At 36.9% G+C, this 25,237-nt stretch overlaps 1 protein-coding gene across 12 annotated transcripts in view; it reads left to right on the plus strand.

Moving 5' to 3' along the window:
- The window catches only part of HIPK3 (homeodomain interacting protein kinase 3), an 87,211-nt gene extending 63,695 nt beyond the window's left edge, over positions 1-23,516 (plus strand). For 4 of the 12 annotated variants that reach the window (XM_026512150.4, XM_026512151.4, XM_044389029.3 and 1 more), the window contains exons 4-17: positions 6,137-6,256; positions 6,950-7,036; positions 7,563-7,747; positions 8,798-8,957; positions 9,352-9,475; positions 14,567-14,688; positions 14,948-15,075; positions 15,166-15,327; positions 15,484-15,546; positions 15,840-16,136; positions 16,431-16,571; positions 18,053-18,288; positions 18,579-18,706; positions 19,559-23,516. In XM_026512150.4, the coding sequence (XP_026367935.1) occupies positions 6,137-6,256; positions 6,950-7,036; positions 7,563-7,747; positions 8,798-8,957; positions 9,352-9,475; positions 14,567-14,688; positions 14,948-15,075; positions 15,166-15,327; positions 15,484-15,546; positions 15,840-16,136; positions 16,431-16,571; positions 18,053-18,288; positions 18,579-18,706; positions 19,559-20,035 (2,430 nt within the window). In that variant the 3' untranslated portion in view covers positions 20,036-23,516. The remainder of the gene's footprint in view (positions 1-6,136; positions 6,257-6,949; positions 7,037-7,562; positions 7,748-8,797; positions 8,958-9,351; positions 9,476-14,566; positions 14,689-14,947; positions 15,076-15,165; positions 15,328-15,483; positions 15,547-15,839; positions 16,137-16,430; positions 16,572-18,052; positions 18,289-18,578; positions 18,707-19,558) is intronic. The other 8 variants (XM_026512152.4, XM_048213889.2, XM_048213887.2 and 5 more) reach the window with 3 other exon arrangements.
- The last annotated feature ends 1,721 nt before the right edge of the window (positions 23,517-25,237 follow it).

Genomic DNA, 25,237 nt, shown 5'->3' on the forward strand with positions numbered 1-25,237 from the left:
ATGAAAAAATAGAAAATAGAACACTTTAATGCAGCCATGACACAATTGTAACAATAAAATGTGCCTTATCTCTGATTTTCAGGGCTTAACTTTCTGTATCAAAAAGGGTATGAGGGGGGGCGCCTGGGTGGCACAGCGGTTAAAGCGTCTGCCTTCGGCTCAGGGCGTGATCCCGGCATTCCGGGATCGAGCCCCACGTCAGGCTCCTCCTCTATGAGCCTGCTTCTTCCTCTCCCACTCCCCCTACTTGTGTTCCCTCTCTCGCTGGCTGTCTCTATCTCTGTCAAATAAATAAATAAAAATCTTTAAAAAAAAAAAAAAAAGGGTATGAGGGGGCTACTGGGTGGTTCAGTTAGTTAAGCAGCCATCTCTTGGTTTTGGCTCAGGTCATGACCTCAGTCAGGGTCCTGGGATTGAGCCCTGCTTTGGGCTCTGCGCTCAGTGTGGAGTCTGCTTTAGGATTCTCTCTTTCCCTCTGTCCTTCCCTCCCCCTCTTCCTCTCTCTCTTTCTCTCTCTGTCTCTCTCTTGGGTAGATAAATCTTTTTTTAAAAAAGATATGAGAAGTTATGAATTTGATAATTTACCTGTTGCTGAGATGAGCCTAAAAGTCTTTTAATACTAATTATTAGATTAGATGTTATCATTAACTTTCATCTCTTACCTTCTTACAGTGACTTTCTACCCATAAACCTCCTCTTTTATGCCAGGCTTCCTATAGTCTCTACCTTTCAGCTTCCATGTTTAGCATATCTCTTAGAAGGTAGTGTCTGTAACATTTTCCATACATCCTGGTTTCCTTCAACTTTATACCAACCACTAACTTTGATGCGGATGCTAGACTGGTGCTAGTTTTGAAAGCGTTGGTGATCTAGTTGGGAGAGTCCGGTAGTCTCGTAGTTGCTGAAGGACGGAAGACCCAGTCAGATGCTAGAAGTGCACCTCTGGTTTTGTGAACTACAGGGTATGACATGGATGGCATTCTGGAGCAGGACACCATCTAGTGGCAACTTCAGATTGATTTGCTGCTGTACTTTGGATGGGACTTCTACAGATCTAGTCTTGGACACCTGACATTAGTACAGATTATTTACTACTCCTTCCTATTTTAGAAAAGGGATAACTGAGGCCCAGAAAAATGAAATGACTTGTCGAAAGTCACAGTGGTAATTTAAGATAAAGCCCTGATCAAAGCTTTTTCTAAATTCTGTAATAGATTTTTTGTTTTGTAAACTGGGAACAGGTGTTAATCTGATCCAGATTAATAATATTTTCAGAATGTATATTACTTTAATTCCAAAAGAATATAATTATTAAAAATATATTAGCATATAGCATCAATAGTTGCATAATTATTAGTTCGGTATTTTAAAAGTTATTTTCCCAAATATATGAGTGGAAGTGAATAAGAGTGGATGTAAGCATTCTTGTTTTGGTTTCAGTCCTAGACTTTATATACTCATTTCCAAATATGTGTGCTGTGTGGGTTTTGATAAATGTCTGTTTTCAAGATTAGGGAATTCCCTCTATTCCTAATTTTCTAATTATTTTTTTTTATCCTAAATTGGTTTTGCACTTTCAAATACTTTTATGCATCTATTAAAATGTTCATGTAAGTGTTTTTTGGGTTGTTTTTTCTTTAGTCTGTTTATTAATGTGGTTGGATTTCATAGATTTTCGCAAGCTTCCTAGATTACGTTTGTCTACTTAGGATGTGAAGAGGCCATCAGTAGGGTATGCCTTTATCTGTTATCTCTTCCCTGTTCCAGTGATCAGCTGCCCTGATATATACTTGGACACCTAATTGGGGTGCTGTTGCTACTTTATTTTTAAACTTATTTTTTTTCTTACAGTGGCAGTACAGTGGGTAATGGTAATGTTATTAATTAATACATACTGAACTCTTTTATGTGTCAGAAACTGTTCCTACACTGTCATTAATTCATTTAATGCTCACAGCAACCCTGTACTGCTGGAGGTACATACTGCTATTGCCTCTGTTTTACAGATGAGGAAACCAGGGTGTGGGGGAGGTTAAATAACTTGCCCCAAGAATCCAGCACAGGCAATCTGAATCCAGAATCTATGCTGTTAGCAGTGGACCACCTCTACACTACCTTATGGATAATGATACTTTCAAGACAATATGGGGGAGAGTTAAAAAGGCCCAACTAAACCCTGCTCCAGTCTCTGGTCAGATCCTGGCACCAGCCCTCTTCCAGACTGTGCCTTGACCCCTACCACTGTCTCTCTGCTGTCACTGGAAGAGGGTTTTCATGGTCTTCATGTTAGTTTCTCAAATCCATCCACCTCCACCGGTATTCTCTCTCTCCAGATTGAGTTCTAGGGATGGAGCCAGGAGCTTAGTTTATCAGTTTGTCCTGTAATAATACTTTGTACAAATGTTTATCTTGCAGAATGTATGTTGTACAAGATATTCTTTTTTTTTTCTGTTTTGCTTTTATTAATAACATTGCTGTAACAACAGAAGTATTCTTATATTACAGATACATCAGCATTATTTATAAATAGGGGAAGCTTAGCCAATTAATTCAGGAAATTCAGTTCAACACGAACATATGACAATTCTATATTTTATACATGTAGTAATAACTTTAAAATAACATAAATCTAAAATTGACAGAACCAGAAGAGAAATAGATTAAACCACAATCATAGGTAGACATTTTAGCACATTTCTTTCAATAATTGATGGAGCAAAAATAGAAAAATGATCAGTGTGTAGAGGCTTTGAGCCCATGATTAACTAAGGTGATTTAATGACACGGGCATAGAGTACTACATCCAGTACTACGTGCAGAACTGCAGAATGCATACTTTTCAAGTGCACATGGAACATTTACAAAAATAAAGACTTTCTAAGAAATATAACTTATCTCTTTCTTTACTCTTGTTGGTATGGTTTGTATCTAACCTTTATTTAACCTTCTGCAATGCAGTAACAGGTTTCTTTTTCCCAAAGGAGGTGAAAAAGAATTAACAGTAGACTTATTAATTATTATATACTTAAAAGCCACATTTGAGTCACCAGGAAAAAATATGCAGATTATTTTAATTCTTTATTGTGGGGTTTGTGTTCTAGCTCTTTAATCATCTTTATCATCTATTTCTTAAAGCCTTTCCAAGTCAGTTTCCTCTTTGAATTTTAGATTCTACAATTAGGCTCTGACCTTGTTGAGAATGTCTTACATGTCATATTTTCTCATATGTGCATTTCATTTCCATTCGTACACAAACGAATGGTATGTGTGTTTAGAGAGGGCTGCCCTGCAAATTAGTACTGTGCTTGACTCCCTTCCTGTCTTAATTGTAGGTATACTGTCTTACTAGTGTTCTGTGTATTGGATTTAACTTCTTTTTACCAGAGAAATATCAAAAACGTTCTAGGGAATTAAATAATATTTTTATGGGTAGATGGACAGTATTAACTTGGTAAATGTTCATTGTTCTTGCAAAATGTTTGTTGGAGTGTAGATAGAATCTCATCCGGAACAGCTAAAAGTCTGAAATTGTATTCAAATTATTTTACTTGGTAATTTCAAGTCATATCCTATGTAAGAAAAATAAAGTTGACTATTTCAGCTCCTGTGTGTGATGAGGGAGTGGGAATCTTTAAAGTTTTTTTTCAGTCTGTTTGGGTTACGTAGAGACCTTCTCCAGTAAGCTGGCTCAAGTAAGAGTTCCTGTACTTAGGTGTAGACTGTCACAAAAATCCAAGAATGGACCTGCAATATGACTGGATTTTGTGAAGTCTGAAGTTGAAGGTGCTTTTGGATTCAAAGCAACACTTACGGAATTAATGGACATTGACAGAACTTCACTTTGGTGTTGGATCGTATGTGTGACTTAGCTCTTGCTCAGGCGCTTGTATTTGTTCTCGTTCCAACTTGCTGCTGAGAGATTCTGCTCACTTGGAACTTTCGTTAGATTAGCATGGCCACCAAACTCCAGCCCCATTTTATAACCCTTTAGCTCATCCCTCAACAGTGATTGATATTTGTTAATTCACATTCCTGACATTTAAGTCTAATTTGCTTATTAACTTATTTCTAGTCAAGTTGACAACATGAATTTATGAATTAATTGTTTCGGAGTCAGGTTTTCACCCTTCATTCACTGGGGACAGAGGAGGCAAAGGGTGAGTCCTTTCATGTATTAGGGGGTACAGATGGAACAGTTTTTCTTCAGGAAACAGGACAGGCATTATGACCAAAAATAAACTCACAAGTTTTTTTTTGCCATTTTGTTTGTTTTGTTTTGTTTTCAGTGACCTCTCTGGTTCATAGGTACATTAATTGCCCTATTCTCTGTTCTTTTAGCACTTTGTTTTCTTCATAATGGCACTTCCTAGCTTAATTGCATATTATGTGCTTACATATTTATTCTGCTGAATTATTTGCTTTTGGAGATTGTCACCATGTTTTATTCATCTGCATATCTTTAGCATCTGACATAAATGCTTCGTGTATGTTTGTTGAATTGTTGAACACCTTTCCTGCCATCTGAGAGACTGATGTAGCATCTAGTTACTGGACCCTTGGTACTTCTTACTTTCTGTTTCTGTAAAACAAGGAACTCAGCCACTTAAGGGATGTGGAGTGAGGGGAAGGCACCACATTTTAATGACATGAAACTGATTTGTAAAGTGGTGATTTTAGATATTATTTCATGTAAAATTGGGGATGCAAATATGTATAAACATCTTTGTTGTCAGGAGACTCAGCAGTCTAGTAGGGAGAACAGACATGTAAAAAAGAATTGTAAATAGTATTATAAATGCATTAAAATGGTTATGTTTTAGGTGTGATGGAAACAGGAAAGTGATAACCTTTGTTTGAGATGGTTGGTCATAGCTTTGCAGAGGAGAAGTTCTTGAACAGGGTCTTGAAGAAGGAATGGTAAGATTTGTCACAGGACTTGGTGAAGTTGAGTGGGGAGGTGCACAGGGACTTTAAGTAGGAGTTAGCAGTTTACGAAGAAGAAACCAGCCCATGTGAAGTTCAGCATGGTGCTAGATGGGGCTGCTCTTTACAGGACCATGTAAAGAGCAGGGAAGAGATAAAGCCAGAAGGCCTGCGTGCCATGATCGGAGGTTTGGATTTGATCCTGTAGGTGGTAAAGTGATTTTATACAGGGGAGTAACAGTCACAGTTGGTTTTACCAAAATGGCCGTTAGCAGTGTGAATAATGAATTGAGGGTGAATGGATAGTATCAGGGAGGCAGATAAACTACGTTAGGAGGCTTGTGAAATTGAAGAAGACCCGGAAAGAGGGATGGAGAGAAGGGACAGTTATGAAAAATACTAATGAGGTAAAATTGTTAGGGTTTTGGATGTTGTGGGAGAGAGATGAGGGAGAGAGTATGTGTCTGGTCTACCTTTCAGGTTTCTGGTTTGGGTAGTTGGTGTTGGTGTTTGTTGCTGGGAAATGCATAAGTATTAACAGATTTAAGGGAACATTCAGTTCAGGAGATGTTCACTTTGAGGTGCCTCAGGTCGAGCCAGGTGGAGACTTTCAGTAAGCAGTTGGGTCTACGGCTCCAGGGCTAGAGAGACATATGTAGATACAGATTCAGAGACAAAACTATGGGCACTTGGGGCTTATAGAGGGAAAGAGGACAGGTAAAACTTCTTACCTTACTGATAAAGCCCTCTGCCTGCTAGTTCAGTTTTACTCCTTGTCATTTTTCACTGAGTGAACCTCTGTGCTTCCACAATCGCAATGTGTGGGTATTTTCTCCTGATTCTGCATATTTACTCATATTACAACCTTAGCATAAATCGTGATCAGGTTTTCCCCACTCCTCCAGGGCTAAAGAACTCTTAACGTCCTTTCAAACTCAGCTTGAGCCTCACCTCTTCTGGAACTTTATGTGACTACAATTATTTTAGGTGTCCCTTCTCTGTCTTTCCATAAGCATGTATTTATTTTGGTACTTACAACCCTGTATTATAATTGTTAACTTGTATGTTCCCCACTAGAATTTCTTGAGGGCATAGACTACGTCATTTAATTCTTGACCTAACATCTAGCTTTGTGTCTGATACAGAACAGGTGTTCAATTAATATCTATTGTATGAAAGAATAAACTCATCTGTTTTATAAATTATTTTTCAGATTCGATATATTTCTCAGACTCAAGGTTTACCAGGAGAACAGTTGTTAAATGTGGGCACGAAATCAACAAGATTTTTTTGCAGAGAAACAGATATTTCTCATTCTGGTTGGAGATTAAAGGTAATTCATTAAAAAAATACTTAGAGAAACAGTTTTTTGAAGATGCATCATGTGGATAATATCCCCATGCCTATTTTTATTTTATTGTATTTCTTCTTTTGAATTTTCATTTTTGACCTTCCCCCTTTTTAATGGGGTGGGGGGAAGCCTTCTCTGAATAACTTAGCTTATTCTCTAACCTGGCAACATAATTATTAACTCATCTTAAATGGTTTTTTAAATTTTATGTATGAATTACTTTTGTGTGTTGCATCTTCTCTATCCAGTTTCCCATTATTAAGCTTTATAGGACAGGGACTAAATTTCACCATTTACTCCATAACCCAAGTACCTAATTTATTCCTAGGCTCTTTGGGAGATTAGTAAATTCCAGTGATTAACTTTATAGCCAGTTACTTTTAAATATATGTATATTTTATAAAAAACATGTAATATATATATATATATATATATATATATACATACACATATATTTTTTTTTTAACCTGAACCAAGCACTTCTCTCTCTCTCTCTCTCTTTTTTTTTTTTTTTTTGTACTTTTAAAAAGTACATTTTTGATAGTTACTCTTTCGGAATTCCTTGCCTTAGAACATTCAGTGTATTTGACTAAATGTGCCAGAACTAAAGAAATAAAGAATTTCCGAATGGTGGGTAATAATATATTATTTTCCCTCTTTGATATATCCAATAAGACACTAGAAGAGCATGAGGCAGAGACAGGAATGAAGTCTAAAGAAGCCAGAAAGTACATATTCAACAGTCTGGATGATATAGTGCATGTGAGTACCACAGACATGTTGTTAGTCTCCTCTGCTTACGATGATGGACTTGAATGCCAAGGATGCCAGTTCATGTTAATCATCTTCTAAAGCACTATAGAGTACTTGCTGGATTTAAGCTTTTCAAACAAAATTGATTCTAATGCTTCAGCCTCTCAGGAACTAACTTGCATTTGTCTTTATCAGATATTTAATTTATACTATCCTGTGCTTTAGTAAAAAGTATTTTCTTTAAGAGGGAAAATCCTAGCTGTACAAATTTCTTTTCCTTATATTTTGTTAGAAGTGGATATTTGTTAAAATTTTTTTTCCCTTGCTTTGAATACTATTTGGTACCTTGAAACATTCTGCGAATTTGTTAAATTCAGTTATTCATTCTTGTTTCAAAATAATTGTAGTTCTCTGTTCTTTCCTGTTCCTGTGTTGTTGTATTTTTTTTTTTTAACTGTGAATCTTTAACATATACTACTTTCTGTGGCTTTTTTTTTTTTTTTTTTTTTGATGATTTAAAATTTTGATCTTATAGGTGAACACAGTGATGGATTTGGAAGGAAGTGATCTTTTGGCTGAGAAAGCTGATAGAAGAGAATTTGTTAGTCTGTTGAAGAAAATGTTGCTAATCGATGCAGATTTAAGAATTACTCCAGCTGAGACTTTGAACCATCCTTTTGTTAACATGAAACATCTTCTAGATTTCCCTCATAGCAACCAGTATGTTACTTTAAAATCTTTTAAAATGATCTAGAGAAATAATACTAAGTCTGTAGAAAAGTTGTGTGTTAAAGAGATGATTCAGTATATTTATTAAGTAAAGGGAGTCAGAAGAGGTTAAGCTAACTTGGCCAAATTCATGTAGACTAGTAAGTGGCAGCTAGTACTAGAATATAAATCTGAGTTGCATTCCAGTGTTCTTTTCCCAAAATACCATATTGAAATGACTGAGCGATTTTGTTTTTACATGACATTCTTACCTTAATAACCAGGCATATAGAAAGTGTTAATGGTTTTCCACCCTCTTTGAGTTCTGCAAACTCCATCTTTAATTTGCCTTCACACCTTTTGCTTTCCCTGCTCACACCTTCTCCTCTGTGTTGTGGAAGGAAAGGAGGGTTTTTATGGGTTAGTGGAGAAGAATATATTCTGAAATTGAGAAGGTCTTATCAGAGGTACCTTAGACAAATCTTATGAATTCTTTGAACCCCACACCTTTTCTTATAATATTTTATAAAATATTTTCAGTATTTTTTATATATTAATACAACTTAATATTATTTAATGACTGATATTAATATTTGTAGATGACTGAGTAAAGAAGGTATAGGGATGAACCAGTATCCATTATTATGGATTACCCTTGAAATTGGTATTTTTATAAAGCCCAGCTACTCTCCCCATTTCTATCCCCAAAGGTTAAAAATATCTAATGATTTCCATATATAAGCACTTTGAAAATAACATGATAGCTATATACTTTGTACCAGTAGTTTAGGAATGTAGAGATCTAGAAATTTAGGAAAAATTATTTCAGGCAGGGGTCATAAAATTAATTGTGCTAGTCAAAAAATGCTTACTGTTGCTTTGAAGTCTTAGAAAATATTGCAGATATAAGATACTTTCACTTGCTTTAAAATTCAACCTTTTGTAGGTTTTTCTGGTAGAAATTTCCGGTAGAACTTTTTTTCTTTTTGGGAACTTTAACTACTGTAAACATTTAAAATAATATTACAATCACCTTTCCTCCCTTTTTTTTTTTTTTTGCAGTGTAAAGTCCTGTTTTCATATTATGGATATTTGTAAGTCCCACCCAAATTCATGTGACACAAATAATCACAATAAAACTTCACTTTTAAGACCAGTTGCTTCAGGCAGTACTGCTAATCTGACAGCGAATTTTACTAAAATTGGCACATTAAGAAATCAGGTAAGAACTTAGAGTATTTAATAATTTATACTTCTTTTTTTATGATTGCTCATTTTGCTTTTGAGGTATATAGAAGCCTCATGTCAGCAGTTAAAAGTCACGTGCTAGTGAGGGTCTCACTGGTTATTTTGTGAAACCTCGAGTATTTCAGGGTAACAATCAGAGCATGTCTACTGAAGCTCGTTTATTTTATCACCTCTCACTCTCAGTATCCCCTATCTGCCCTTCTGTGCAGCAGCTCTACGAAAGGTAAAGTTGAGTAAAATCAGTTTCTGGGTCCATTTTTATCAATAGATGTGTGATATTAAGAAGCATATTGGAATTGCATTTGTAAAGCATGCATGTAGCAGTTGGTAGACTGCTCGGGATAATGCGGCCTGTGCTGGTCTTTCAGGCATTAACCACGTCTGCTCATTCAGTGGTGCACCATGGAATTCCTCTGCAGGCCGGAAGTGCTCATTTTGGTTGTGGTGATGCTTTTCAGCAGACCCTGATTATCTGTCCCCCAGCTATTCAAGGTACTCTTTGATTTAAATTACACTTTGAACTTAGGCAGAAGTTATTTTTAAACAAATTTAGGCATCTAGTAATTAAATATGTTGCATAGTTTTTGGTATATTTGGTGCTACATTTGAATTTAATTTAAGTTGGTCGGTAGCCTTTAGACAAGTGACACTCCTCTCTTGACCGGAGCTCTACTGTAATCATCACTAACAAAATGGGTAATATGATAATTAAATTTCCTGTAGAGTCTAGCATGATGAAATACCTTAGTAGAAATTAATCAGCTTGGAAAGCTGTGGGGTTGTCCTTTAGTGGTTATCACAGCTCCAGATGTTTAGGTAAGTACCTTTTATCTGTCTGTTCTTACCAGACATTAAAGTGACTGAGATCAGTTCTTTAAATTTTGGTCAAAGGAATTCTTTTTTTTTAATTTTTAAAATTTTTTAAAAATTTAAATTCAGGTCATTAACGTGTAATGATTATTTGTTTCAGGGATGCAGGTCTGTGATTCATCAGTCTTATTTAATACCCAGTGCTCATTACAACACATACCCTCCCCAATGTCCATCACCCCGTCACCCTATCCTTCCAGCAACCTTCAGTTTGTTTCCTATGATTAAGAGTCTCTTATGGTTTGTCTCCCTCTCTGGTTTCATCTTGCTTCATTTTTTCCTCTCTTCCTCTATGATACTCTGTCTTGTTTCTTAAATTCCACGTATCAGTGAGATCATACAATAATTGTCTTCTCTGATTGATTTATTTCGCTTAGCGTAATACCCTCTAGTTCCATCCATGTTGTTCCAAATGGCATGATTTCATTTTTTTTGATGACTGGTCAAAGGAATTCTGTCCCCAAATTTTAGAGTCTTGTTCTTTGCCCACACCTTAGGATTAGAAAAAGAGAGAGATTGATTTTGACTCAATTAGATTATGTCCCTTATTTAGATAAAAAGCAAATTAAAACCTCAAATGAGATGAATGGCAGAAAACCTTTGAAGAGGCCATAAATTCTCAAACCGGGGCACTTGGTAGTGGTTCCTAAAGGACAGTAGCAGCCAGCGTTATGGCTGGAATAACCAGAATAAAACTTGACTTTCTAGGTCCTTCCTTTCCTAGCATTTTGTCTTTGCTAGGCTTTAACATCTAGTTCTGTCTCAAAGCAAGAGGTTAATTGCAAATGAGGCCCTAAATGACTCTTGAAAGTGTGGTGGTAGTACTGCATACGGTTGGTGAAAACAGTTGGTGCTCCGTCAGGACACCTAGAATAGCATTCTGTTCCCTGCCGTTTGCGGTGTCATTCTAGATGAGTCTGCTAACCTGTTTTCAGCCTTAGTCAAAGGAAATGGGCTGAATAGATAATATCTTGGTGAGTTCTAGCTCTAATATTTCTGGATTCTGAAGGTTATTTGAATTTTTTATGTGGTTTAAGGATTTGAGCAACGTTTCTAAAGTTCTGATATCTCTGACAGTGCCTAATAAAGCACTGAGGTATGTTTGTTGACTTGATTGACTGGTAGTAAGAGATGTGAAAACATGTCAACTCTGCAGCCACTTTTGTTCTACCAGCATAGCTTTATTTTCATCTTTTATATGTATTGGGTTTTCACGTAAGGTTTCATCAAGAGAAAGATTTGTAGCGCTTAAGATAAAAAACAACAGCTTAGATGGTTGATTTTTAAGATGGACTTGTGGGTCAAGGTGGTCTGTAATTATCTGTGACGGTAACCCATGGCGGCGGGTAATAAAAATACCCACGTCATCACGATGTCAGTGCTCTTAAAGATGCTGTTGTGTTTATTTCTTTGTTTTTCCTCAATTGTTTGTTAATTATAAAAATTTCAAACCTAGAGAAAAGTTCAAAGAATAACCTAATGCCTTCTACCCTAGATTCAGCAAGTGTTAACATTTTGCCATATTTGCTCTTTCTGTCCGAACATGCATAGCTGCTTGATAGTAAGTGGTAGACATCTCACTTCCAAATACTTGAGCATGCAAGACTGATGCTTTTTTGTTTTTTAATCAGTTATCATGTAAGGGGGGTCTTGACAGATGCGTTTGCACTTAGATGAGTTTTTACTCTGTACTAACAGATTCTTAATCTGAGTTCTTCGTTGTTTAAGTAGGCTCCACACTCAGTGTGGAGCCCAATGTGGGGTTTGAATTTATGGCCTTGAGATCAAGACCTGAGCTGAGACCAAGAGGCAAATACTTAACCATCTGAGCCACCCGGGCGCCCCAGATTCTTTTCTAATAATTTCCACCTGTGTACCAAATCAGCTGGAGGGTCACTCACCTACAGTGTGGTGTATCTCATCAAGATTTAGAATAGCAGCTCTTTTTTCAGAGCCTATCATCTGTTTGTAGCAAAAATTTGAGGCTTGCAAGACACATTTTTAAACACAGTGAGACGTCAGATAAATCTTTTCTCTTTGAATGTGCCTTATAATTGATAAAAGATTAGTAACCTTTCCATACATAAGCCAACAGCTAATGAGTGGTTCATAATAAGGGTACCAAAAAAAAAAGGAGATACCCTCAGAGTCATTAACCTTTTAAATGTCAAGAACAGTATTTTGGAATTAGAGTTAACGGACAAAGCAAAACACTTGTTAGCTTATGTAACAGGTACAGCTGTAGCAGGACATGTAGGCTCTCTGCATTATGTTGGTTCAGTGTTTCTTGTCTTAGTATAGTGTCTGCTTGGAAATGAAAGCTCTCCCTCTAATCTGCTTCAGTATCTCTGTAGAAAATCCCAGTGTGGGTCTTCTTACTGCTTTCTCTCATAATGGGCTGCCAGTCCATTCTGAAGAAACATTTTAAGTGGTTATTGGGCAGCTGTTGGGCAGCAGTTAGGGCATCATTATAGTTTGTATTTTTGAATAACTTTTATGTCTGTTCCACTTTACACTTTTTACTTTGGGGCTACAGTGTCTATAGGTTCGTCATGCCTTTCATACATTCTCCATCTTATACATATAACATGCAGACATAGAAATAGAGGTACTGTAGCCATGACATTGTACCTTTTTTAGGTTAAGAAAGACTGCCAAGCTTTTATTTAACAAACTTGAGTATGTATTAAACAAGCATTTAACATTATTTGGCAATCTGAAGAGCTAGTTATTCATCCCCTCTGGCTGAAAACTGCTATTTCAGAATCAACTACGTTTCAACAAAATTCTCCTGTTGTACTAGAACAATCTGTAAGCTTTTGTGCCCTGCTGTGCAGGTATTACAGCAAATCTAATCAAACAAAGATGAAGTTTTAGCTAATCTAATAGCTATATAGAAAATGGGGATCTTAACCACCTTGAACTTGATAAAAACAAATTGGACCTCACGAGGAGAGAAGATAATAGGAGAATTTGTCTCATTATAAGACATCAGTTATGAGGAGAGTTTAAGGGCAACTTGATTTTTGTTGGGATTTGAGAATTCGCTCTGTCCTTTCCTCCTTGTCAAAGTGAATTCTACTTTTTTCTCTGATGAGATTGTCTGTTGCTGCCATACATCTGCACTGCCTGGGTGTGCTTATATTCCATTTCTTGGGGAATTTGCTGATCAAGACATGCTTTTTGGAAGGGTAAGAAGGTCAGTTTTAAAAAAATAATCTGAAGATCTTTGTTAAACTTAATCCTAGCTTTTTAGGTGGAGTTCAGGGGGTAGAACACCCCGGTAGTAGGAGAAAAGCCTCTATGAAGATAAATTAACACAACCAAATTCACATTCTCTTCAGGATTAACACTTGTAATATATTTGTGCAATAAAATTATAAGGTTATTTTTAAATAGTAAAAGAAAAAAATTGTTACATTTTTCTCTTATGGCTGATCAGAAACACCTAAGATCACTTTTATGCAAAACTGATGGTACCTAAATAATCTGCCAGCCTATATATTGAAAGTCAGTGCAAGAGACCTGAACTGTGAAGTAGTGAATTTATTCTCATAACCGAGCTTTCTGAGCTTCGGGGATCCCTAAAATCTTGTTGAGTCAGAGTTCTCATTTGGGGTGATACTATTTCACTGTCTCAGAGTTTAATACAAGACAGTATTTGCAAGGTACTTTTGCAGTATATGACACAGAAGTATTAACAGGATTAACAAGACTGGCAGTCCTACTTTCAAACTTTCCTAGTGGATGAGCAAAGTGGAGCGTGTTTGCTCTCTGCTAGGAGTACTAGTAGAGTAAGCCACATTGGCCAAAGCTCAGCTGTAGTGTCAGACTAGGCATGAAAGGTTATTTTTGCTTTTCCTTTGGAGGTTGGAATGAGTGTGTCAGCTCTGAATTTTCTTGAATCATGTAAACCATCATGGCCATTGAAGTGTGAAGTTATGATACATTCCCCCCTTCGGTGCCAAAAGTGTTAAGATCCTGTTACAGTTTTTAAAGAGGAGAATACTAAGCATAGCTAAGTTTGTATGAGAAGATGTACGTGGCCTGCTAGAAGATCAGGATGTTGGGCTAGATCCCCTCACCTTCCATGTCCTTTAGCATAGTGGCAAAACTATTTGAGAAGGAAATAAAGCTAGAGTAGCAAACCTTAAAAGGAATGGGAGGTTTCAAGAAAAATAAATGATTCAACTTGGTGGTATGCATTTTAAAGCAGTAGAAGGAGTCGCTTTGTATCAGTGTCTGTCAGTGTCCTTTGGAGGAAACATCCTGGCCTGTCAGTGTCCTTTGGAGGAAACCTCTGGCCTGTCAGTGTCCTTTGGAGGAAACATCCTGAATAGTAATTAACATGTTTATTACCAGCGTTTCTCCTGTATTAGTAAGCTTTAGATTTTGGTTGATGTGGGGCACTCTGAACTGCTTCATGTCCTTAATTAAATAATGCAAATTTTGGCTCCTTCTCGTTTTTGACCTGTGGTTTTCCCGTGCCTCTTTCACTAGATGTTTTTAGAATGATGTAAATAGGGTAGATAGAAAGAACCTCACTTTCCTAACAGATTGCTTTGTTAAGGTTATGAACATTTTATGTAGGAGTTGGTCTTAAAATCCTAATCAGAATTTTAGCAATTCTTTGAATTTAAGAGTTTTGTAAGTTAACTCAGAGAAATAGTTTTGATTTAAGAACTGTTTTTGTTCTGTTTTTCTTTTTCACAGGTATTCCTGCAACACATGGTAAACCTACTAGTTATTCAATAAGAGTAGATAATACAGTTCCACTTGTAACTCAGGCCCCAGCTGTACAACCACTACAGATCCGACCGGGAGTTCTCTCTCAGGTTGGTAATAATTTATTACTTTTGCATATGTGCCGTCCTCCTCATTCTCAAGTAAGGCACTGATCCACTTGTAATATATCAGCCTGTGCTGTTGAGAAATAGTAAAAATTATCTAGATGGGAATTTGATCTTTTGCAGTTATTGGCTTTAACTTTTACGTAATTATTAATGATTGTTACTGCAATGTATTTTTGATTTTAAGATGTAGTGATGATGAATTACCTGTAACTTCCTAGCTTTTCTTTTGCTTTTGGTGCAGCAGACATGGTCTGGCAGAACGCAGCAGATGCTCGTACCTGCCTGGCAGCAGGTCACACCCCTGGCTCCTGCTACTACTGCATTAACTTCTGAGGGGGTGGCTGGTTCCCAAAGGCTTGGAGACTGGGGGTAAGTTAAAAACAAAAATACTAGTTTGTGAAGTTTGCAAAATAGAGCTGGGTGTAGAAGGGATTCAATTTTTCTAAACTTTCTCCCTAGGAAAATGATTTCGCACAGTAATCATTATAGCTCAGTGATGCCACAACCTCTTCTAACCAATCAGATAACTTTATCGGCCCCACAGCCAATTAGTGTGGGCATTGCGCATGTTGTCTGGCCTCAGCCTGCCACTGCAAAGAAAAATAAACTGTGCCAGAACAGGTTGGTATCAATATTTTAACTTTCCTCTGCATTTTGAAGATTAGTCTTTAAAGTAAATTTTGCATGTACACTAAAGGGTCACGCTGTTTTATTCAAAATGACCTCTTTGATAGCTTTGTTACAAACACTAAGCCAGCTCCCTTCTCAATTTCTCAGAGGTATTTTGGTAAAACTAATGGAATGGGAGCCAGGAAGAGAGGAAATAAATGCTTTCAGTTGGTAAGATTGTCTTTATTGCCCTTTTGATTTATTATCTACATATAATTTTAGACAATTTTAGATACTCAGATATCACATTTACCAAGAAATGACCATTTTAATGTATATAACTGCAGCCTACACTGATATTTCTAGAGATAATATATTTATAAAATGATCTATGTGTTTAGTATGTTATATACGTGATCTTAAACAAGTGAAGTTTCACATTGTTCATTTTAACAAGCTGTCTTAGAAAAATGTCAGGTACATTTTTTTATTATAGAAATGACACGTTATTCCTTTGATTGCAGGAGTAATTCGTTGCAGAATACGAATGTCCCACATTCAACATTTATTTCTCCAAAGATAGTAAATGGGAAAGATGTCGAGGAAGTACGTTGTATAGAAACACAGGACAATCATAACTCAGTAGGAGAGGCGAGAGACTGTTGTGAAACATCTGTCCGGCAGGAGTCTGATTCCTCAGTTTCCGACAAGCAGCGGCAAACCATCATCATTGCTGACTCCCCGAGCCCTGCAGTGAGTGTGATCACTATTAGCAGTGACACTGATGACGAGGGGACGTCGCAGAGACACTCACTCAGAGAGTAAGTGCCGGAAGCATTTCCTTGTGTTCGTGGCACATCCTTAAATAATGAGGGCGCCCTCTGGTGTGAAAAACACCTTCCTGGGACTTACCTCTGGCCTGTCAGTGTACCTTTGGAGGAAACATCCTGAATAGTAATTAACATGTTTATTACCAGCGTTTCTCCTGTATTAGTAAGCTTTAGATTTTGGTTGATGTGGGGCACTCTGAACTGCTTCATGTCCTTAATTAAATAATGCAAATTTTGGCTCCTTCTCATTTTTGACCTGTGGTTTTCCCGTGCCTCTTTCACTAGATGTAAAGATAGTCTAGATTGTGAAGCTTGCCAGAGCACTTTGAATATCGATCGGATGTGTTCATTAAGTAGTCCTGACAGTACTCTGAGCACCAGCTCCTCAGGGCAGTCCAGCCCATCCCCTTGCAAGAGACCGAACAGGTAAGGGCATTTCAGTGGTGGCATACCGTAAATACTAGGTCTGCTAAAAAGCCCGTCATTTCTTTTGCTGTTTACGTTAATAAGTGCCTGTCAATTTACCACAGTGGCTTCTCTCTGGAACATAATTTTTTAACCAGACCACTTTTTAGAAACTTGGGTTTTAAGTAATACTTTTCTTCTATTGTTGTAGAACACATCTAAATGGAAAATTGAGCTTCTAATAAATGATTTTTAAAGAATGATTTGTTTTTGAAAGGGTAGAAAAAGCCATGTCCTCAAGTTCTCCATAGACTACAGTCATTACTTAAATTTGGAATAAGAACATAGAGCAAAATAAACATTTTGGCAAAATAAAAGGAATTTTTGCATAATAAAGTAATAACCCACTGTCAAGTATCCAATATGATTTTTTTCTCTCATTGGTGATTGATTTGCATGGTTTTATCCATATTTCCTTTCCTGCTCTTTTTTGGGCCAGGGACATGCGTTGCCACTAAAGTAGTGAGCTTCTCGTCATTGTGATACACCAACACATGAAGGGAATTAGCCGTAAAGATCTCAGTGAAATACATTTGATTTCAACTCTTAGAAATTCCTTTTTTTAGTGGAAACAGAATTTGAAAAATCCTTTAAGTCTTAATTGTATATATTTGTTTTCTCTTTTTTCCTTAGGAAATATGGTATTGAATACTTTGGAAGATGTAAAGAGGTTTTAACACATCTTTTTGTGAATTGCTTATAATATGGTTTGGCAGTTGACATATATATACATCTATGTAAATATATATGTCTATATAAAATATGTATGTATATGTATAAATGTACAAATAAGAAACATAACTAAAAGTACATATATAAAAAGAGATGCTTCACGTTGTTAAGTATGAAATGAATGATTGAAATAGACCATCACTGCTCTTTCCAAGAGGGGAGAGATTGTCATGGCCTGAGGGGGCCAGGAAGAGAAGGGAAATATGGGACTCTGGCTAGGCCTTTGGAGAGATGGGAAAGACCTTTCAGATAACTGTCCAGTTAAAAGGACCCTAATTACCACTGAAGATATGAATCCTGACATTAGAACTTAATTTGAAATATCCAGGTCACATGATTATATGTTTTTACATTTCATTTAAATTATCCAGAATAGTGGATCTTTTGTAGTGTCTTGATGAGATTTTTTGGAGTTTATAAAGTGGAATTTTGTGAACCGCTACTAAGAATCAAGTGGGAAGGGAAAGGAGAGAAAATAAAGTGCCAAAATGATGTACCTAAACGGGATAGAATTAGGGTTAACAGTCTGCATAGAGAATTAATGTGAGAGTCTAGAAAGTCTATGAAAAAAATGTTATTGGATAAGGAAGAAGTTGTAATTAGATGTGAAATAACAATAAGATTCTCATTAATGTACTGGAGCCTGGATAGTACTTAACTTTGGATGTAATGTTGAAAAACATACTCTTCATAAAAATTCTTTCTTGTAGTATGTCAGATGAAGAGCAGGAAAGTGGTTGTGATACCGTGGATGGCTCTCCAACATCAGACTCTTCGGGACACGACAGTCCCTTTGCAGAGAGCAGCTTTGTGGAGGACGCTCATCAAAACCCAGAACTAGTGACCTCTGCCAGCACGGAAACCAAACCAGCTGTTTGTACTGTCGTGGTGCCACCAGTGGGACTGGAGAATGGATTAAATGCCGATGAGCATATGGCAAACACAGGTAAACTGAGTCTGCCTTAGTTCCCTGTTAGCCCTTCAAAAAGTCTTAATTTGGGAACCTTAGAGAACAACATTGCCAGAAGTCATCTCTGAAATTCCAGCTTGATCCTGCCAAACCTATCCTAGAAGGGAAATCTTTCCAAATGTCATTTGGTGCTGGAAACCATGAGATGTCTTTTCTCTTTAATTTTAAGGTTGTCAGATCAGTACTGTGTAAAATATCTAAGACCTTTCTAACTTTTATATGGGAAGGGAAAAGCGTCAGCTGTCTACTCTTTTGTTTGTTACCAGATTCTATATGCCAGCCATTAATAAAAGGCCGATCCGCTCCTGGGAGATTAAACCAGCCTTCCACGGTGGGTCATCGTCAGCAGAAACTGACATCAGCATTCCAGCAGCAGCATTTGAATTTCAGTCAGGTATGTTTGTGAAGTCACAAGAGTCTTTGGGATTCAATATCAGCAGTGTTTCATTTGGAGGAAGAAAGATTCTAATGCTGTACACAGTCTTGAAAAATGTATCCCTTTTCATCATCCCATGTGACTAAGGAGAAATCCGCCTTGTAAGAGGATAATGAAGCAGAACCTGAGTTTGTCAGAAAGATTAAGCTTTTAGATTCTCTCAGATAATTTTCTAGTGTGTCTGTTGTCTAAGACTCTTCCACTCAGAATGCACACTAATGGATTGGTGGCTGCGTTTGTTGTGTCAGTTGTGGTAATACACACCTTACTGAGTACTTTCCATCTGGTCAGTACTGTGCTCAGCAGTTGTATTTCAGTTTGGGAGAGAAAAGATCACGGGTATTGGAGTCAGACCTGTGTTCAAATCCTGCCTTTGCCAAGTACTATGTATATTACCTCGGCCAGATCTCTTCAACAGATCTGGACCATAGTTAATGGGAATAAGAGCTATGTTGTAGGGTTGTTTTGGAATTAAATAATGTCACATATGTATGGCGTTAGCTTTCCATAAAATAAATGCTCCACAAATGGTAGTGATTAGTAGTGATGGGGGGATAGTGATACTAGTAGCAGTGGTAGTGGCAATGTTAATATTATTATAATACATAGTAATAAATATCAACACATTTACTGTTAATATGCGTACAATTGATATTTTACTCAGAATTCTGTGTGTTGAGTAGAAGTGGAGATCGGAGAGGTCCTCTGTGGATGATCAGTCCCAGAGTGTGTTGTCATTTCCCTGTCTTCCTTTTTTTTTTAACTTATAAAATATGCATTCAGTCTTTTTTCATTTATGTGTTTGGATAGGCTCAGCACTTTGGATCTGGGCATCAGGAGTGGAATGGAAACTTCGGACATCGAAGACAGCAAGCTTATATACCTACTAGTGTTACCAGTAATCCATTCACTCTTTCTCATGGAAGTCCCAATCACACAGCCGTGCATGCCCATCTGGCCGGAAATGCGCATCTTGGAGGACAGCCTACTCTACTTCCATACCCATCATCAGCTACCCTCAGTAGTGCTGCACCAGTGGCCCACCTCTTAGCCTCTCCATGTACCTCAAGACCTATGTTACAGCATCCAACTTACAATATCTCTCATCCCGGTGGCATAGTTCACCAAGTCCCAGTGGGCATAAATCCCCGTCTGTTACCATCCCCAACCATTCATCAGACTCCGTACAAACCAATCTTCCCACCACATTCTTACATTGCAGCATCACCTGCATATACTGGATTTCCATTGAGTCCAACAAAACTCAGCCAGTATCCATATATGTGAAAACTCAAAAAGAGTATATTGAGGAAGCTCAATGATATAAACATTTGATTAAAAATAAAAACATGGTATTTAATAAATATTAGCCATGGCACAAGAAAATTATTTTTGAATCATGTAGACTTGGGTGCAATTTAAACAACTTTGAGCTTTAAAAAAAAAAACTCACTTTTAATGTGTTTTGCACATTTGGTATAACTTGTCTTTGGTCATGTTATCTTCTTATGTAGTAACTCTAGACAGGTGACTTATGGGAGCAGAAGTCCAGTTTTGCTCCTGCTATTTTTTATAAAATTGCCTTCTAACTAGTGCAAGACACATCCACATTTGGGAAGCCATTCTGTGTACAGACTTAGAGCAACAGATGCACATATGTCAGAATTACAGCATACGAGTGAATTGTATTATCTGTGTCTTAGTGTATAAATGTTGGGTCACTTACCTAAGCAATTGAGCTATTGTTCTTTACATTTGCATGTGTCTTTGCATGGGCAAAATGTTGCCTAGACTTTGCTCTTAAATGTTGTTCTAATAATCTCAGCTGCATTGTAAACCGTTCCCACACATAGTGCCTTAAATATTTGAGGTTGTTAATGTTATTACCTATATATAAATGTTGAGGACTGCAGCACTTAAAATTCAGATCTATTCTTTAGTTTTCTTTTGATAGAGTAATGTTCATTTTTGGTTTTGTGTGGTATGATTTCAGGTTGTAGCTGTTTTTTCCTTACTAAGAGGGCAGCATGTTTGCTATAGCTGAATTCTGCTGTCTGATTTTTCCGAATGATCTAGCTTCAAGAAAAGCAAGCAGTTCGTAGTGCTTAAGAAAAATTGATTCAGTATCTAATGGATAGTTGATATCTGTCACAACACAGCATTTTATATACTGTTAAGTGAAACTGCAATACAATCTAAGTTTATTTTGGGAGTGTTTGCTGTATAATTGGATTTAATAAAATGTTTAGAGGTGCAGTAGGCATGACTTTGAGTAGATAATGAAAGAAAATGCAAAATGCTCATTGATTCATGATGTGGTTTCATCTTAGCTTGGGCAAACCATGCAGTATTTAATAAATAGTAGCGGAATATTTACTATTGAAGCTTGAAAAGATGTGAGTTCTTTGTGTGCAATTTTTCATTTATGCATGTGAGAGGGGTTTTTTTTTTTTTTTTTTTAAGTATTTTTACATTGTAGTACTTGTTTTGCTTGTTGGTGGTGTTTGCTTATTTAATACATTCCGTCAGGGACAGAAATTACATGCTTTTTCTTTACTAGGAAGTGTGTCTTGGGTTTTTTTCCTTCTAATTTTCTTTCTTTCTTTCTTTTTTTCTTTTTTTGGTGGCGGTGGTGGTTATGTTTAAATGAAGTTGCTTTTACAGCACCAAAGACTTAATCATCCATTTCCTATATAAAAGGTAGCTACTTTTTTGCATAGACCTCAAGTATATTGTAGTGTAGAGGTGGAATTTAAGGAAAGGTATTAAACAGGCTGTGTTTTAGCTTATGGACAAGTAATAAATTGTATCATTTATCTTGAATGTATCATAGATAAGCTGCTATATAACGATTGCCACTTCAGATAGCTGTGAAATTAGGTGATTAACTAGTTGTTATTTAGCCTTCTAATTTCTGTATAAGTCTAATTACATGAAATAGAAGTTGGGGTTTTGATTTTTTACTTTGCTTTTCTGTTTGGAGTGTCATTGTAACTACTGTATTGTAAATGATGGAAAATAATTGCATATGTTATTTTGGGGTGTGTTATTTGCATCAGTATTTTATCTCTATTAATGTTTGTGCTCATCACTGCATATAAAAAACTTGGATGTATCAATGTAACTTAATTTTTTATTTTCATACTGGCATTGTAGACACTTGAGAAAGCTGTATCTTGCAGGCTTGACTTAACTTTTTTTCCTTAAAAATCTGGAATATAATCTTACAGCATTTACTGGAATAAGCAGTACAAAGCATTTGAGTGTAAAACTCTCCAAATGTTTTGGATTTACAGCATTTCTTTGATAAATGAATTGTATACCACTAGTACAGCTCTAATACAGCGTTGACAATAAGCTAATAATGGATAAACTTTTCTTTACTCCATTAACACAAGCAGTGTTTTATTTAATAATCATCAATGAAATAAATGTGCCTGAAATTGATTTTAAAATTACAGTATTAGATCATAAAATAAAAAACCAGCAGTACATTTTTAGTCACACTGAAAATGAAGGACTTAATTTTCCCCACAAGTTTCAGTGTTTTTAGTAATCAATTCTATGCATTTTATATAAATAGAAATATATATATACATATATATATTACACAGAAAAAAGGAGTAGCCTAAGATTAATTTAAAAGATTATTTACAGATGGCAAATTTATGGAGTCACTATTTAAGTAAACTTGCTGCCCTCCACAGCTTACGAATTTTATTTATACGGTCCGGCAGATCCCCGGTGTCTGCTCGCCTCTTGGAAAAGAATCAGTGCTGGCAGCGGATGTTTCAGAAACACCAAGTGCAAAGGATCGATTTCTGTTTGTACCACAGGTACAGAACTGGCGCAGTTTTATTTTCGTTCAGGGCCATATTGACTACCCTGAAATGTCGTATTTTCTGTATTTCAGTTCCAAGACTCAGATGGTCTTGTTAAGTGGACGGTAAATGTTTTCGTAATAGTAAAGTTTGATAAAGGCGTACCCTAGTCGAGTACACTGCTCTTAACCGATTCTAATCATGGGCTTTTTAATGTGTTTAAAAATTAAAAATGTCAGAATCCTGCTAACTTCTGAATTTGGCCTATTGACAAAAGAATTTGGATTTATACCCTCTTTAAAACCATTTTACCAGTTTTCTTTGATTTTACTGCTTTCTTAAATAAAACACTGCATGACTTCCAAGTTGCATATTTGCATACTATTTTAATTTGCAATTTTTTTTTTTTTAACCAAATACCCTGATATTTACTTTTCCTTTTCCTTCAGGGTGTTTAAATATGTTACTGTAATAGCAAAGCGTTTTCACTTTTTCAAATCTCTACTACTAATTTTAATCTTGGTTTGTTTTAAGTAAAAGTTAAATCATACACTGCAAGGTGTAGGAAGATTTGTTTTAATGAACCCAATGATAATAGATTTGATTACTGAGTTTGAACTGTTAACTGTTTAACAATTTTAGACTTGTGGCTTTCTTTCTTTGGTTTGTTTTTGCTTTTACTTCTATGCTACACTAGTTTGCCATGTAGCAATTGCACTGTGCAATATTACAATAAGGACTGGGAAAATTTTTATGGATGTAATGTCTATTACGGTTTGCGCTAGTATTTCTCTCTAGTTCTCAGTGATTTAAATGTGACCAAGCCTTCTGTACTTTGTCACAAAAAGCGGGTTTTCCAGGTGACTATTTTGGTGAGTGTCAAAATAAGAATTTATGGTGTATTACTGTCGATTCACTTTGAATTAAAATATATATATTGCAGCAAACAGCTTGTTGGCTTTTTTTCCACCCTAGGACTTCTTACAGGGGAGGGAAGGAAAAGGCTAGTAACACTTAGCACCTGACTTACATCCATCATCTCATTTAATTCTCAAAACCACCTCTGAGATAAGTGAAGAAATAGGTTCGAAAGATCTAGGGAAGTTGTCCAGAGTCCCACCGCTCAGTGGTGAATCTCATCTATGAACTCGGCTGTCTCATCACAACTCCTCTGCTTTTCACCAGTTCTTCTGTTCGCTTGTTTTTAACGATTATTTGAGGGGAGAACGTGTGTGGGAGCAGGGGTAGGGGCAGAGGAAGAGAGAGAATGTCCAGCAGACTCCCTGCTGAGCATGGAGCCCAGTGTGGAGCTTGATCTCATGACCGGGAGATCATGACCTGAACCAAAATCAAGAGTCAGATGCTTAACCGACCGAGCACGCCGGCGCCCCTCCACCGGTTCTTCTTAAACTGAGGCCTGAGGCGGTGTGTCAGAAGTCCTGCACCCACAAGATAACCACAGCCTATTTTCCTTGAATATCGTTTCCTTCAATATTTTTTGAGGTAAATACTTGTTTAATATGGATGAATGAAGAGTAGAGAATTCACAAGTATTTTTAAGATGCAAAACATGAGACTTCAAGGGGCATCTGGGTGGCTCAGTTAAGCATCCAAATCTTGATTTCAGCTCAGGTCATGATCTCAGGGTCGTGAGATCTAGGGGCGTGTTGTGCTCTGTGCTGGGCACGGAACCTGCTTCAGATTCTCTCTCCTCCTCCCTCTGCCCCTCCCGCCCCCATGCTCGCTCATGCTCGGTCTCTGTCTCTCTCTCTCTAAACAGAGCTCAGGAGAATGTAGTCGTAGTAGGCCAAGTTAAGTTACGTCCTCAGATACCATCTCATACTTCAAGGATTGAGCTTTAGAGGAACATCAGTAGGAGAGTTTTTGGGAGGAATATTCTACCAGAATAGTGAGAATACATAATCTCTCGGCAAACTTTTAATTGAAGTATAACATACGCACTTTTGTAGCTGGCTTCTCTTGTTCGACATTTTTCTGTAAGATACATCCACATTGTGTTTAGCAGTGGCTTATTTATTCCCACTGCTGTAGATTGTTCTTTTGTGTGCTTATGTAATACTTTGTTTGATGGTGTTTTGTTTGTATCTTTTGGAGAACACGTGTATGCATTTCCTGTGGGCATATATGCAGCCACGGAGCTGGATCATAGGGTCTTACAGACGTTCTACATTATTAGATACTAAAACAATATTCCAAAGTAGTTAAATTCAATTTACCCTCAATAGCAGTAATATGAGAGTTCCAGTTACTTTATGTCCTCACACATTATATTTTTTTCTTTCATCTTAGTCATTCTTGTGGGTGTGAGTTTTTCAAAGTAATGTGAAGATTTTCATTTAGCCCAAAGCACTGATCCTACATATAGATGAGATCCAGATTTTGCAATTTACTTGAAAGGAGAGTCGATTGGCTTCTTAAGAAGACAAGTTTCTCCACTATGTGAAAGTAGGGCATTCCTGTGAAACCTTTCGTAAGACAAATGATGTGAAGAAGCAATCACCGTTCATTTTAATGGAGAAGCTTTTGAGCTTTCCCAGACACCAAAAATAAGCTCTCTGAGGTTTTTCCGATCCCTTAGGACACAGCCGTACAAAATAATGGAGCTAGAGCACAGACGTTTACAAACACAGTTCAAAGCTATGGCTGC

The sequence above is a fragment of the Ursus arctos genome, unplaced genomic scaffold, assembly GCF_023065955.2.
Source record: "Ursus arctos isolate Adak ecotype North America unplaced genomic scaffold, UrsArc2.0 scaffold_23, whole genome shotgun sequence".
Lineage (NCBI taxonomy): Eukaryota > Metazoa > Chordata > Mammalia > Carnivora > Ursidae > Ursus > Ursus arctos.